Below are 14,545 nucleotides of genomic sequence, written 5' to 3'. Positions count from 1 at the left end.
TCTGTCTCTAAGTGTAGCCCTGTGATAGACTGGTGACCTGTCCAGGGTGTCCCCTGCCTTCACCCTGAGTCAGCTGGGATAGGCTCCAGCCCCCCCGCGACCCCAATGAGGATTAAGCGGTGTATAGATAATGGATGAATGTGGAAGAACAACCCACAGTGGTCACTGAAATAACTTGAAACTGGCAAAAATAATAAGAAATAAAAAATTACTGAAAATGAACCAATGAAAATCAGACGTTGTTTTTGAATTGTGGTTCAACAGAATCATTTTAATAAACAAACTATTGAAACTGGCCTGGACAAAAAATGATGGTGCCCCTAGAAAAGATTGAAAACAATGTGATCATAGGGACATGTTAGACTAAGGTGTGTCCTCTAGTTAGCATCACAGGTGTCTACAAACTTGTAATCAGTCAGTCAGCCTATTTAAAGGGTGAAAAGTGGTCACTGTGCTATTTGGTAACATGGTGTGTACCACACTAAACATGGACCACAAAAAGCTAAGGAGAGAGTTGTCTCAGGAGATTAGAAAGAAAATTATAGACAAGCATGTTAAAGGTAAAGGCTATGAGACCATCTCCAAGCAGCTTGATGTTCCTGTGACCACAGTGGCACATATTATTCATTTAGAGATTTAGGGTATAAGTTTTTCATAAGTTTGTTTTGAAAATGATTCTGTTGAACTACAATTCAAAAACAATATTTCCATTAGTTCATTTTCAGTACATAAAAAAAAAAAAAAAAAAAATTATATATAAAAAAAAGTTATTGCTTTTGTCAGTTTCAAGTTACTTGAGTGACCACTGTGGGTTTTTCTCTCTTTAACGGAACGGTACCACGTGTGTACATGTGATGAGTAAAGCAGAACCTGCATCAGCACTTTTATGTGTGTTTGTCTGTGTCTTGCAGCCTCTTACCTTTGCGTTTCGTCATGATGGTGATAGCAGGGATGTCAGGTCTGTCTGAGAACACCTGTGGGTAGTTTGACAGAGCATCTTTCACCGCTTCGTAGCCATTTAACACCACCATGAGCTGAGTCCCCACAAACAGGCTGTACACGTTACCGTAAGTCCTGCTCAGCGCTGCAAAAGCCTCCATGGGGCTAGCAGGGCTGCTGGCTGCCTGCTGTCCGCCTCTCTTCTGGAGGAAAGACGGGACGAGAAACCCGCCGAAGTTGCCGACCACTGGCCATGGCTTCGGCCCTGGAGGAATGTTTCTATACAGCGAGTCCCGCTTCTTCTGGTACACAACCAGTAAGCAAGACAACAACAGGAAAGCTAGTAAAGCTGCAGTGTTTACACCTGTGAGAACAGAGCCGCTGAGCCATGACAGCGACATTATGGCGTTAGAGTTACGACAGGACAAACACAGGCAGCCACATCTCTGACTTTTAACCTGCCAGCTCAGGAGTTTCACCGAGTTTATAAGGGCAGCTCATGCTCTTCCTGTGTTGTTATGAACGCAGGAGTCAACGTAGTACCGTTACTGTGCTCCTATTGGCTGACGGAATGGAGCGCTGCTGCTATTGGTGCTCACACTGACCAATGAAACAGCGCTACTGCCCGCTGATTTACCTGACCACAGATATGTTTATGTGTTTGAGAGGCTGCCTGCTTGATTTACCTTGTCCGCCCTGACAGCATCAAATAGAGAAGTACTCTGATAGGGAAGCATGTTGTTTCAAAGGGTTTATAAGTTGTAGTTGATGGATTTAAAAGCTTCAGAGAACACTCTGGAGACTTCCCCGAAGGTTATAAAGTGAAACCTTCAGGGAACTTTCGATTAATGTTCTCTGAAGGCTTCATGTAGGTATATATATATATATATATATATATATATATATCAGGGCACATTTCCTTAAAAGTTATTTTGTGAAACCTTTGTTAAACCTAAAGGTTCCCTTTAAAAATAAAATAAAACATTTTATTTTATGATAATGTTCCCAGTGTGTTCCTTGAAGTTTATAGGGGGATTATTTATTTTTATTTATTTATTTTAATTTAGTAGAACTTTCAAGGGCCCAGAATGAAGGGAATCTTTGGGGAACATTTTTAGGAATGTCCCCTGAAGGTTTTGTGAAACGTTCTGAGGACCTTAGATAAACTTTCACTGAACATTATTTTGTTAAACCTTCAAGTAACCTAAAGATTTCTTTTTTAAAACAGAACCTTTATTGTAATGTTTCCAGAATGTTCCCTAAAGCTTACAGTTCATTGAACCTTCCCTTAAGGTTATTTTTTGTAGAATTTACACGGCTTGCCGATGTGTAGTGTGGAGTAGATAGTTGTATGTGTTCTCGAGCTGCAGTAAGCAGTGGAGGGGTGAAGAGAGAAGCAGGGACTTCAGAGATCCACACATTCTAAAGGAGGCCCTGGTTTAAAATAACCTACGTCGCTGTAAAAAAGTATTTGCCCCCCCTACAGATATCTTCTGTTTTTGCATATTTGTCACACTTAAATGTTTCAGATCATCAAAATAATTTTCATATGAGACAAAGAAAACACAAAATGCAGGTTTTTAAAAAAAAGCTGTCCAGCCTCATCTTGTTCGATGTGAGAAAGTAATTGCCCCCTTAACTACCGATCCAAATGACCAAATTCATTTCACCAGTGACACCTACATATGATTGCTGCCAAGCTTGTTGAATCTGAACATCACTTAAATAGAACCTGCCTGGCATTGTGAAGCAGGCTAACTGATATTTATCACTCTGGAAACTGTCACAAGGACTACTCTGGGATTCCAGCGAACCCCAGCGTCTTCTCCACAAATGGAGAAGACATGGAACAGAGGTGAAACTTCCCAGGAGTAGCCTGCAGACCACCATTTATCCAAGAGCGCATCGATATCTCATCCAGGAGGTCACAAAAGAACCCAAATGAACATCAAAAGAACTGTGGGCCTCACTTCCCTCAGTTAAGGTCAGTGTACATTATTCCACAATAAGGAAGACACAGGGCTGAAATGGCATCAATGGGAGACTTACAAGGCGCAAACCACTCCCGACCAAAAGAACATAAAGGCTCTTCTGGCATTTGGAGAAAAAAAAAATCTAGATGATCCCCAAGACTTTTGGAATAACATCCTGTGGAGTCAAAGGCAGAATTTTCTGAAAGACATGGGTCCCGATAAATTTGGTGTGAAGGTAATGCTGCATCCCACAAGAACAACATGATCCCAGTGATACCAGCAGTGAAACATAGTGGCAGTAGTGCATTGGTTTGAGGCTGCTTTGCTTTCACAGGATCTAGACGACTTATCATAACTAATGGAGCCATGAATTCTGCTCTCCTGGAAAAACCCTCCTGGAGAATGTTTGCCCATCAGTCCACTTCTGAATGGCTCCAAAAGACTGAATGGCCAAGTCAAATTCAATTAAGATGCTGTGGCGAGACCTTAAAAGGGAAGTTCATGCTCGAAAACCATGTAATGTGGCTGAATTAAAATTATTTTGCACAGAAGAGTGGGCCAGAATTCTTCCATGGTGATATAAAGAACTGATCACAAGCTATCACAAACATTTAACTGCAGTTGTTGCTGCCAATCGTGGACCAACCAGTTATGAGGTTTAGAGGGAGAATTACTTTTTTCACAGGGGTGATATAAGTTTTCAATAAATCTTTAATAAATCCTAGTTTAAAAATTCAATTTTGTGTTTTATCTGTTTTCTTTGTCTAATATTAAATAAATGTAAATATTACTCTAATGATCTAGAACATTTCAATGTGAGTAATATGCAAAAACAGAAGACATCAGGAAGGAGAATTCTTTTTCACAGCACTGTATAAGCCATTTTACAGCGTGGAGGAATTATTTCAATAAAAAAAACTTCAAAACATGCAATTTCAAAGCACAGAGATGAGTTTTTAGGGGTTTAGTTGGTGCCTTGTTCTGCTAAAACATCCATGGCGTTCATGCTGGTGCTCGCTGTTCAGTGCGCTGTCTGATTGCTGTACAAATCTGTGAATGGAAGAGGTGATGAGAAAGCTGACCACAACGTCTGACCACCTATCATCTGGAAAAGAAATGACCGAAAACTACTCATACAACCATTTAAAATATAAAACCTGATGGATTGTAGAACCATGATTTATTACCATTTATAAATGGAGGTGACTAATGTTTGATAATGGCTCATTAAAAATTAAGAAACCCCTTTATATCCATACTGTCATTATAGCTGCAATATTCGCCACAGAAGAGAAACACGCTGCCACGTTATTGAGTGAGTCTATTCAAACAGCAGAATGTGAACTTCTTCATAAAAATGTAATTAAAAAACGCTCATACCATCAATATTTTACATTTACTGCATTGCTGTTTCTGACATTCATATTTTGCCCCCACCTGCTAAAGTACAAACTACCAATAACATTAAAATGTCCACATTTTTAAGATCATAAAATGTGAGAACTTTAACTTAAACTTTAGACATCCTGAATCCAAATTTAGATCTAACACTAATTTTGATCATAGTTTATGATGGAAAGTACAAATACAAGGTTATACTTTTATGTATACCATGTATATAAAATACCAAGCTAGTTTATCACTCTTTGCATTATTGTTCTTAATGTGGATAATATCACTTTATTACATATGCAGCGTTGACTTAAAAAAAAAAAAATCTATTCTATGAATTAGTTGGTGTGTTGTTGGGTTTACAGCACAACAATCTGAATAAAAAGGAACACACTGAAGCTTTAGTATGGTAAAATTTTAATACAACGGTACAATGTTGAGACTACAGCTGAGATATACACACTCTAGGATACTAAAATGAATACCAACTTAATAATAATTATAATAATAATAATAAAACTCATAGAAAAAAAAATCACTAAGACATTGGCAGCTTTGGTATACCTACTGACATTTAACTCACTAAGGCACCTTGTGACTTGAGCACACTGATACAACATGGAGGTAAACCCCCTAAAAACATATAGTATGGAAGAAATAAGGAGGAAAATCAATCAAGTCTTGCAAATACTGCAACAGACCTGCAACTATGATGCAAACAATTGCCTGTTCATGTGTGAAAAGGATCACTAGGATCAGATACAGTTATCATTTACAAAAACAATAATAACTTGCAGGACTTTATTTCATAAATAAATCACAGTGGCAAAAATACAGAGACAATATGATTATCCTTCTTGACATATAACACTGAAACACTTCATTCATAGCTATGAATTTGGGATCAATGTTCCTGTCCAGTAGACAAGGCTGAATGAATGAATGAATGAATGAATGAATGAATGAATGAATGAATGAATGAATGAATGAATGAATGCCACCTCAGTGGATTTTCAAGTAACACTGCTGCGGCTTCAGTGTCCAGGTTGTGTCACTCCTCCCGTGTGCTCTGTACCATGGAGTACTTCTTGCAGGGGTTCTTAAGGCAGGCGGGAGGCCAGGTGATGGGCCAACTGTACGAGCACGGCACTGAGGTCTGGACGTTCCTCTCCATGAAGTTGAACACTGGGTTCCACCAGGTGTTGGTGAGGTAGTTGTTGGGCGAACACTTTAGAGTCTGTCAAAACAATGTCAGATATCCATTAGAGTAACATCATGAATAATAAAGTGTTTGTTTGCAACAGAACAGAGACACATTGTCTGTAACTACTGATATAAGGCTGGAATTTATTTGAAGTCTTTTCGTGGTTGGAAGTTACATTAGCAAAGAACCTCTGATCATTTTTATTTATATCAAAGGATAGGGTTGTTGTTTTTTAAAACCAGAGCTGTGGTGGAGGTAGAGTCACATAAAGAAGAAATGTAGTGATAAAGAAGAATAACCCATTAGACTTGACTAACTCAGACTGCAAAAGCCTCATTTTAGCTTTGAACCACTTTACAGAGACAAACAATATATGATTAAAAAAAAAACTGTTATTGTAAATAGAGTAATAAAACACAGAAAACTTAATATTGAAATCAGTGGTAAAGGTTGTATGATTTTCTTTTACTTCTTTGGTCTTCTTTTTTTTTTTAAGATATTTTTTGGCCTTTTTAGATAGTACAGAGAAAGAGATAGGAAAGTGGGGAGAGAAGAAAGGGGGAAGGACCTGCCGCAAATGGTCATGAGCGGGACTCGAACCCATGACCACTGCGTCGGGGACTATAGCCCCTATACATGGGACGCCAGCTCAACCAGGTGAGCTATGGTGATGCTTCTTTGGTCTTCTTTTTTTTTTAAAGATATTTTTTGGCCTCATTAGACAGGACAGAGACAGATAAAGGAAAGTGGGGAGAGAAGAAAGGGGGAAGGACCTGCAGCAAATAGTCATGAGCGGGACTCGAACCCATGACAGCTGCGTCGGGGACTATAGCCCCTATACATGGGATGCCAGCTCAACCAGGTGAGCTATGGTGATGCTTCTTTGGTCTTCTTTAATGGAAAATTGTGGTGAACATTAACCATGACAAGTGATTTGTGAGTTTCATTGCATTATAATAGGGGATTACATTGATGTATTAAAGACACAGTCTTAAAACATTCTGTCTAAGTGTATAATAATATGTAATAAATAAATCATTTTGTTTAAACATACTCAGTGATAAATTCTTGTGTTACCTTGTAATGTTAAGCCAGTACACTTGATGTCAACTTGCAGAACACAGACACTAAATCCCTTCATTCACAATTCACTCAAGGTTCAATGGGAGGGGACGCACACACACACACACACACACACCTACACACACACACATACACACACACACATACACACAGACCTGTAAGTTGGCCATGGTGTGGTACCACCAGAACAGCCGGGAGGTGATGAAATACGCCACAACCACGTCCACGCTGTAGTGCTCGTGTGCCACCAAGATGCACACCACCCCCACAGCACTCAGCAGCCAGCACATGAGATGGTACCACCAGAACGACCGCGGCGAGTCTTAAGGGAGACGTAAGTGAAGACAAGAGTGCGGTTAATATTTATAGCAACATTGATTTGTGGTTTGTTCTTCCATATCTTCAATGTAAAAATAAGTGGCCATTTGGTGACAATAAAATGTGACGACAACAACAGAAAGACGTGAAACAAAATCTTTGTAAGCGTGGAAATGAAAAAACCCCAACATATTTTCACCTTTTATTCACCTGAGCAGAAACATAAACTCTAAAAGGACACTGTGTCTTCAAATCTCTGTTGTCAAATGTTGAATATTTCATGAAAGAAAAGCAGTAATGAAGTTATTTGTATCCCATTAGCGCCTATAGGGCGACGTGTAGCTGTATAATACTACAATATCTGCCACAGTGAGAGTGGGAGTGGAAACACACAATATAATTCATATATTATTCATGCAAAAATCCCATAAATTATTTGACACAAGCAAACAAACAAGGCTTTCTTTGAGCACTCACACTCCTTGATGAACAGATAGGTGAGGGTGAGCATCACCGTGTGTCCGCTGTAGAGGAAGTCTCCACACAGGAGGTGGGAGTTTGTGATGGAAAGCCCTCCGCCTGAAATCAGCCGCAGAATTCGCTGAATTTTTGCCTGGGAGTCTCCGTGAAGCTGATGGAGAACAGGAAGAACGGAATGAGGGAGATACTGGATCAGCAGTAACATTAAGGCTGCAAGGAATGGATATTATCATCACTGGTATTTTTTGCAATCAAACATTTTTTCTACAAAAATTTTGAATTGAGTGCAAAATGTGAGTTTCCAGTTCTGAAAAAACAAGCCAAAAAGTTAACACTAGTAATTTACCTGATGTAAAATAAAAGAAAGCAGCTAAACTTCACATGTGATAAGCTGAAACAACAAGAACTTTACAAATACTTAAATGCTAACCCAAACAATTAGTACTATCAAAACAAATTATCCTACTAAATTAATAGCTTGACACTTTATTCTTCATGGTGATGACACGACAGTATTAAATTACTGTTCAATAAAGATTTGAACAGCATTTCCAACTACATGTAATAACAACATCATAATACAATCTTGTGTTTGTACCTGCTGCTTTAGTTAGGGGAGATGATTTGCTTTTTAAGTCTTCCATACATGGTCAACATATGAAATTGTTTGAGAAAAAACCCCCCATCCAATTATCTAGCCTGTGATCCTTTTACACGACACAACGCAACAAACAACTGCCAGGGGCACATGTTTTTGATCAGACACTAATGCACCTCGATATCGCTGGTTTCCTGAGGCAGTAAAAGCTAAAATGGCTTTTTTTATAGCCACTTGTGCGGTCGTGCAAAGCAAGTCCCAGAGATTGCACAAGAGATACGACTACTGACAGTCCCTCTGATGTTTGCATGCTACTCACCTTAGGAGCACAAGTCATGTGCATACCAGGCACAGGCAGGGTGGTGATGTACATCGTGACACAGCGGTACAAGTACAGGGTGCCGATGAGAAAGAAGAACCGTCTGCATGCTATTGACCTGCAGATGAACAATGTAAAAGCCACCATGGGCTGATAAATGTGCTGATGATATTGTGGTCTCTTCATTTTGCAGTACTTCTTATTTAATCCCTATATACAGTGTAACTATGCCAATATACCACTGACATTAATGATGCATACTCTGTTTACAAAAGGGAAACATCTACTGAAATGCACTAAATGCTGAGAACTGCAGGCAATCTTGCTCGGTGTGATTAATCAGTATGTTGAAAAACTCCTGTTCAGTCAAAATGAGTTTTATTAGCCAGACCAAATGTTGACAATGAGAAGTCCTCACTAGAGTGTTGTAGCACTGTGTTAAACGTGCTATTTGTGTTTTTATTGTTAATGTTGAGCATTGCAAATTCTATGTCTATAAAAGGCATGGTATCTTTAAAAGAAGATGATGCCATTTGTCAGACAGAAACTGTAAAAACAGAAATACTTTTCAAATTCGCAGTGGTCGTTGAGCTGCTCATCTGTGATGTGCCATTCAGTCGGCAAACTTAATCAAATTCAAGCTTAAACTTGTGACATTTCAGCAAAATCATTCTATTCTACATGTCCCGTTTAAAAGCCAAAAATACAACTTGTGCTCTTGGGACTCAGCTGTGACTGATAGTCTAGAGAATAAAACTCTGGCTGAACTGGGCTGAACTTCCAGCTGTGCTTGCACATAGCAGATAAGAGACAAGTATGGAAATAAATTAAAATGTAAGTAGGAAAATATCTATAGCATGCAGAGTCACTTTTTTTTATTTTATTTTTTTACAGTACTTGTAACTTCTGTGGGCATTTGGGAACATGCTGTAAATGCTGACTTTTCCAAAAATAAATAGACACTTTCTTTTTGTTTAATGATTTATGGCACTGTTAGCGTGTTATACAGCAAAGAAGATATTTTTTTTAGTTCTTTCTCCTTCTAGCTGTGGTTGTTCTGTTTCCATAGAGGTGCATCCCTATTTGTTAAAGTGAAAAAGGAACCCACAGTGGGTTAAAATGTGACAGGAGCAAATAAAACGCCTAAATACCTTCATGGTAATTCATACAGGCAAATGACCAAAAGTGGAAGACTTCATGATATTTATTAATTAAATCAAACATTTTCAGCTACATATAAATGGTGACTGTATGTTTTGTTGTCAGCTCTCTGAACTGCTAATGTTTAACAGCCATACCTAATCTCTCCCCCCCCTTTTTAAAAAAAATATATTGAGTGTTTTTCCCCCTGTATTTCTCAATTTTTTCACAAACTCCATAAAAATACCTCATCAAATATCACCAAACTTGTCTTTAAGCGTAAAGAAAACAATATGCAACAGATAGTATCAGTGGTTCTTACCTGTATCTAAAGAAGAACAACTGGATCATCCAAATGGCCAACAGCACCATGCCATTGATCTCCGTCACCGTAAACGCCCACTTGACCCTGTCGATATAGTCAAAGAACTTATCAGGAAGAGGTGGGCTGTCCTCTTTCGGCGGGACCCTCTCGTGGACGACCGTGATGACGACTGTTGTCAGAACCAAGTTAAAACCGGCATAAAAAAAAGCGATTGCCGTCTTCCACCACTCCATGGGCAGACGGTTGACCTTGGACTCCAGCACGGAGATCTTCACGTAGTCATTATGCCTGCCTATGCCTTTCCGAAAGCCCTTCTTTGCATCCTCTCCGCCTGAAGTGTGGACAGGACAGGTTTTGCCGCCGCTGGGCACGGCACCACCCTCCATTCCTGGGTTAAGATTGTCGGCGGCTGATTCTCTTGCATCCACAAGCTCCTGTGATGCCATGGGTGTCTGCACTGTCCATTCACAGGCGCCGCTCCTCTGGGTTGAGGTTTGTTAGCTGCCATGGGAGAAATCAAAAGGTTGAAACTGACAAACTTTGCTCAAGATAGAAAAGATCTTCTGTAAACAGGCACTGGGTGGTTGTATTAAGGATGTCAAATCATCATGATGAGAAACAGAGAAGGGATGAACCCTGGTTTACTTTTGTTTCCACTCTCACCTATTTTAGGGATGAACAACGCAAGGGATGGAGGCATTATTGATGCTAACTTCTTGATTCTGCCAACTGAAATGCCCCATTTAGACTGAAAAGCTATTTTTAAGTTTGTAGCACCCAGTTATATAGATGTGGCTGTGTGAGTTAATGCTGTGAGTTATATTTTCCTTTCACTGGACATTCAGGAGAATCACTTTAACAGTTTTCTATTTGGATGTTCAGTCAAACTCTCAGTTTAGGATTTCCAAACTCTTTCTGGTACACTGGTTTGTTTTGGGTCTTTGAACTTTCCTCAACAGGCAGCTGCTATGGTCACTTCAGCTGTTTTTATGTCTAGACATTACCCTTAAGTGTGTCTATCTGTCACCTCATTGTTCAGAGCTGGACGTCTGAATCACGCCTAGAAGACAATCAAAGCGGGAGATAAGCACATGAAATTTTGTGACGCTGTTGTCAGTAAATGACTTGAGAGCACACGAAAGCAATGACCATTTTCAATCTTTCACATCTAAAAAGCTTCCTTAACGGTTCCATTAATGGACTGAAGAATATTGCTATGAACCCTGAAATGCATCACAATAAATGTCGTCTGCCATACACACAGAATGCAATGTTTACTTGTAGAGAAGCCTGGCAGCAGGATAAAAGGTGGGATAGAAATAGAGTATGGCTGGATGCAAGAGAGCCGCTGAAAGTATCAGTTTCCTCAGAATCAATTTTTGGGAAAATATTATTACAGCAGAGAAGGGATAACAGTATAATGCCCTCTGACTAACCCACAGCAGACTCAGTCTCTGTTATGCAACTGATAGAAGAAAACAGAACACAAGTTATGACAGGCTTTAAGGGTTCATATGGTATGCTAATCCTGACCAAGAAGCCAAATAAGATCAACAAGGACAAACAAACAATATAAACCAATTACAATGCCATGCCCCTCATGCTATTAGTGAGATACATTAAGCTTATGCAGGGCATAGTTGTTGCAAATATCGATTTTACTGTTTAAAAGTGTTGGAAGGAGGCAGTACTATTTCTACCTTTATGTATGAGTCCCTATGTATTTTATATTTTTGCATCTGTTCATAGTCATTCAGTACAACTTAGATGTGAGATACTTATTTTCCAGTGTTCCCTTTGGCTGGTACTCGCAGCCATATTGGAAACTGAACGGGGAAGACCAGCTGCGAGAACCACACGTCTTGTTTTCATGTTGTTCTGTCTGTCGCTGTTGTGAGCTGCTGTGTGGAAACTCAAATATTTCCGTTATTTCTGTACGATGATGTGTGTCAAGGTGATGTAAAGTGCTGTGAATAAAGGTTTTCCACCAAGCACAATAAAGTCTAACTATCTACCTAAGTTGACTGCTGTGTATGTGCAGTACATGTGAGGGTCAGGAGAGCAGAGTGTCTCCATTAGACTCATTTTCCGGTCCCCTCCTCCCTCATGTACAGTACACAGCATTTTCCCACCGGCAACAAGTACTGGGTGGTGATGGAAAACTGGCAGAAAAACCTATTCCACATGGTCACAGGCCATAATGGATAACTTGGCCGCCTCCTCTCACCCGAGCTATTTCAAGAGAAGTCAACCAGTTGCCTTGAAGGCTGTATTTTACTCCAGGGGAACCAGGGTTTTGACTCCATTTTGGGGCCTTCATAATAACATGCTTCTCTTGCTGTCCACTCATTTTCTTTTTCTACATCATGTAGACTGTCTTCATCAAAGCGAAGGTTAAAAATAAGTCACACCAGAGGTGGCCCTGCCCTCTAGGAACTGGTGACTCCACAGAGAGGAGCTCACTTTACGATTGCTCTAAAACAAGTCAAAGAACCTTCATGTTCAGCAGTAAAGCTTGTTGTAGTTTTGTGCTTGTGACGTGTTCTGTTTTGATTTCACCTTCACACTCAAAATTTATGTTCGAATTCTCACCAAAGAAGATCTCACTGAAGTATCTCACACAGGTTTGTGTACTTGAACGCCACATGTTGAAGATTTGTAATTAACAATAATGTGTCTGTGATGAAAGAAGGCTCCCTTTTTTGCTTTGACAAAAGAACCAGATGTGTGTTTATTATTACTATTACTGTTTCGTGCCGTAGTAGAAGCAGCAACAGTAAAAAGCATATTTTGTGCTTAAGTAAAAGTGGCAATTCCACAGAATCAGAGTAAAAGCACTGTGTTCTAAGTAAGAAATACTGCATTCAGCATCTTATTTGGGTAACAGCATTAGTAAAATAGTAGTAGTAGAAGTACTTTTTAATACATTAATTTGTAAGTAGCACTTCACTGCCGTAACTGGCCCAGCTGACACTAACTGTAACTACTCTTGACTGTCATATAATATTTTTCTGCATTTAGAATGACCCTGTGCAATATCATTGTTTTTCGCTTTCAGATGAATCTGTGCAACATCTACATATTCTACATGTAGAAGAATCTGCATAACATTATCTGTGATTCTGTATATTTATACTTGTTTATTTGTGTTTTTACTAATGTTCCCTATGTGTTTGCATTATCCCCTTTGCTGCTTTAACACTGCCTATTTCCCTGCAATGGGATTAACAAAGGATGATCTTATCATGTAAGTTCTAAAACAATGCAAAACATCATATAGCCTCATCATGTGCTGTCTATGTAGACACTTATTTTCCAAAGAAAAATGAACTAGTATTCAAAAACTGTACATCAGCAATTGGTTACACACTTCTACTTTCAACCACCTGCTAGTAAGTGCAACAGGAATAATAGCAGTGATAACCAAGATACTATTACTTTTGGTAGCAGATCTTGATGTGAGGAGCAGCTTGTGTTTTTATTTATCATGTCATGACAACAGTGTGAAAGACAGCAAGCAGAAGTTTGTAACCTTTGGGTTTTTGCCACACATATGTTAGTCACTACTGTTTAACAGATTAACAACCAGGGCTGTTAATCAAAGACATGGGGAAACACATTCTTTCGTGAGAGAACAAATAATTGTTGTTGTATCTAAAGCAACACATCCCATTTCATAGCAGCAAAAATAGTCCCACTGAACATGGACCCAGCCCTCTGTTTCTGGGTTCCACAACCACATGAGGGGTTTAAACTGGCAGTAATGTCAGGTTCAGGACTGGGTGTCTCCCATATGTTACATGGCGGCAGGCTGTCACAAATGGTGTTCAGGGCACAGCCGGTTTTGAAGTTTACTTTTGGGGTGTAGCACAGTGGCCCCACACACAGTCTTAAACACTAGGTTCCATATGAGGCTGCTGGGTGGGGCAACAGGTCACTGCACGTCCTGTAATTAAGCCCTCTAGTTTCAGTCAGAGCTACTGCAGTTGGGAACTGACAGCTGGATTATGAAAATGGAACTAAAACAAAAACATGTATGTATCTCAAGCAGTCTGCTCACTTCAGAAATAGGTTACTGCTTTTGATTTGCATTGTGACAACTTGCCTTTTGCCCTTTTGTGTGTCATTCAAGGTGATCATCATTATCATAACACACTTGCAGCTCATGAAAAGGGAACTTTTTGCATTAATTTATGAACACGTGAACTCTATACAACAAATAAACAATCAAATGTGTTTACTAGAATCCACATCGCTTCTGTATTTACAGGCAAGACTGATGAAAAGTTGACTGTCATCAGGAGTATAAAATCCATTCGTCTGCCGCCTACCATCCTTTTCAACATCACAGCCACGACGCAGACGGATGAGAGGACGATCCTTCTGCATTTACATTCACATGTTGCACAGTTTTATAGCATCCTACCTGCCTCGCTCGGGCCTCCTAGCACCTCTTCCTGGAGTTCGCAGCTTCTCGAATCCCCGGTGCTGCGCCCTGTCTGCTCGCTGCTCCTCTCCGCCTGCACTGGCACATTACGCGACACTGCTGCTGGCTTTTGAGGGAGCGCTCCTCCCTGATGCCCCACATATTCTCACATCCATCCTCCAGCCTCCTGCCTCGCATCCCCTTTAATTCGGAGGAACCGTCCTGTAATCAACACACGCGTCGCCCTCTAACTCCGTTTCTGCCGTATTTAAATAGATGCAAGAGTCGCATTTTGCGCACACTTTGAGCTGGTATTTTAGTTTGTGTGGAGATATATTTATTTAAAAA

General features: G+C 39.8%; 2 protein-coding genes across 2 annotated transcripts in view; both read right to left on the bottom strand.

Moving 5' to 3' along the window:
• Positions 1-1,414, bottom strand: part of cyp2u1 (cytochrome P450, family 2, subfamily U, polypeptide 1) — a 6,392-nt gene extending 4,978 nt beyond the window's left edge. The window contains exon 1 of the mRNA XM_008287310.1: positions 920-1,414. Within this exon, the coding sequence (XP_008285532.1) occupies positions 920-1,340 (421 nt within the window). The 5' untranslated portion in view covers positions 1,341-1,414. The remainder of the gene's footprint in view (positions 1-919) is intronic.
• Positions 1,415-4,704: 3,290 nt separating this feature from the next.
• On the bottom strand, positions 4,705-14,215 carry sgms2a (sphingomyelin synthase 2a). Its single transcript, XM_008287296.1, has 6 exons — positions 14,198-14,215; positions 9,769-10,272; positions 8,307-8,424; positions 7,387-7,540; positions 6,747-6,913; positions 4,705-5,541 (listed from the first exon to the last, which is right to left on the bottom strand). The coding sequence occupies exons 2-6, from the start codon at positions 10,215-10,217 to the stop codon at positions 5,356-5,358; spliced, it is 1,074 nt and encodes a 357-aa protein (XP_008285518.1). The 5' UTR covers positions 10,218-10,272; positions 14,198-14,215; the 3' UTR covers positions 4,705-5,355.
• Between the last annotated feature and the right edge of the window lie 330 nt (positions 14,216-14,545).

The sequence above is a fragment of the Stegastes partitus genome, unplaced genomic scaffold (genome assembly GCF_000690725.1).
Source record: "Stegastes partitus isolate 25-593 unplaced genomic scaffold, Stegastes_partitus-1.0.2 Scaffold11, whole genome shotgun sequence".
NCBI classification, from domain to species: domain Eukaryota; kingdom Metazoa; phylum Chordata; class Actinopteri; family Pomacentridae; genus Stegastes; species Stegastes partitus.
This window is presented reverse-complemented; position numbering and strand designations above follow the sequence as displayed.